We start from the raw sequence: 1,396 nt of genomic DNA, 5'->3' as shown, positions 1-1,396 counted from the left end.
GTGTGTAATCACTACTATAACGAAACTTGAAGGCAGATAGATAGATAGATAGATTGACTGATCGATAAAAATTGAAAGTTAAATAAAAAGAATCGTACATCGCTTTTAGCATGTTAGAACGTCTCAACCAATAAATACTATGCTTTGCTTCGGTTATATAGACAGGTAGACAAACCTTAGGTATATACAGGCAAAGAGTGACGGGAAGGAGAGATGGATGGGGGTATTTTTTTTTTTTTTTCTCATCAACGCCTTCGATGAATATATCGGGGTAAGTAATCGTTGTATGCATGTAAATGTATAGCTCACAAACATACAGGTGAATAACGGGTGGACGAGTACGTCATACAAAATGTGAACTGATATATATATATATATATATATATATATATATATATATATATATATATATATATACTGGTAGGTAGGTAGGTATGGACTCATCAAAGTATATATAAGCATTATATTTAGAAATATTATATTTACCTTATCGTTGTTGTGAAGATATTGTAGGCCTCCTGCATGTTGAGGTAAGTACGGACTATATATCATATTGTATAGGGAAAACAGTCACTCGTCAAATGTCGTTTTCCTAAAGGTCTGAACAGGAGAAAGCTGGGAGAGCGAAACATAAAAAAAGAGGTGAAGTGAGAGGTGGCGACGGTTCGGTGTCAGTGGTAGGTAATTGAGGAGAAGGGTGAGTAGCAAAAAGATACAGGAAGCGTCTGTGTTCGAGAGAGAGAGAGAGAGAGAGAGAGAGAGAGAGAGAGAGAGAGGGGGAAAGAAGGAGATGGAGAGCAAAGTTTGAGTGTGTTTAAGAAAAAAGAGAGAAAGAGATAGAAATAGGAAGATAGATAGATAGATAGATAGAGAGAGAGAGAGAGAGAGAGAGAGAGAGAGAGAGAGAGAGAGAGAGAGAAGGGGATAGGGAAAGAGAAACACATATACAGACGGAGAATAATTTTTGTGGGTTGGGTTTTGTAATAGTTTCAATTTTTTTTTATTGGTCCCGTCCTAAGAGACACATCCCTCTTTTTCGTAGATGGGGGATTTGGCCGATATTTGTGTACTGGCCAGTTAGTTGAACGTCGTCACTGATGGTTTGGAGGTGTTGGCGGCGACCGGTCGTGTGAGATGATGGACAATGCCATCTACCCTCCCCCTACACACACCTGATAACACACCCTTTTCAGTAAATTTAGCCCTGGACTGTCGGTTTATGTCTTGAAGTCTTTTCCGTATGTGTTTAGGGGGGGGGTACATTTTGATTTTCTCTTATTTCATTGATTCCTTTTGCATGAGCTCATAAAACGCATGTGTGTGTGTATGTGTGTGTGTGTGTGTGTGTGTGGCCTTGTCTGTTTGTCTAAGGAACGGTCTCTATCAAACTCCTCAT

General features: G+C 39.1%; 1 protein-coding gene across 3 annotated transcripts in view; it reads right to left on the bottom strand.

Moving 5' to 3' along the window:
* The window catches only part of LOC145256381 (bone morphogenetic protein 2-like), a 146,439-nt gene extending 145,696 nt beyond the window's left edge, over positions 1–743 (bottom strand). Inside the window, exon 1 of one of the 3 annotated variants that reach the window (XM_080115210.1) lies at positions 487–743. In XM_080115210.1, coding sequence (XP_079971336.1) covers positions 487–552 — 66 coding nt within the window. In that variant the 5' untranslated portion in view covers positions 553–743. The remainder of the gene's footprint in view (positions 1–486) is intronic. The other 2 variants (XM_080115211.1, XM_080115213.1) reach the window with 2 other exon arrangements.
* Between the last annotated feature and the right edge of the window lie 653 nt (positions 744–1,396).

Source organism: Euprymna scolopes, chromosome 32 (genome assembly GCF_053919585.1).
Source record: "Euprymna scolopes isolate OS-2025 chromosome 32, ASM5391958v1, whole genome shotgun sequence".
NCBI classification, from domain to species: domain Eukaryota; kingdom Metazoa; phylum Mollusca; class Cephalopoda; order Sepiida; family Sepiolidae; genus Euprymna; species Euprymna scolopes.
Note: the sequence above shows the minus strand (reverse complement) of the source record. Positions and strands in the feature narration are given on the sequence as shown.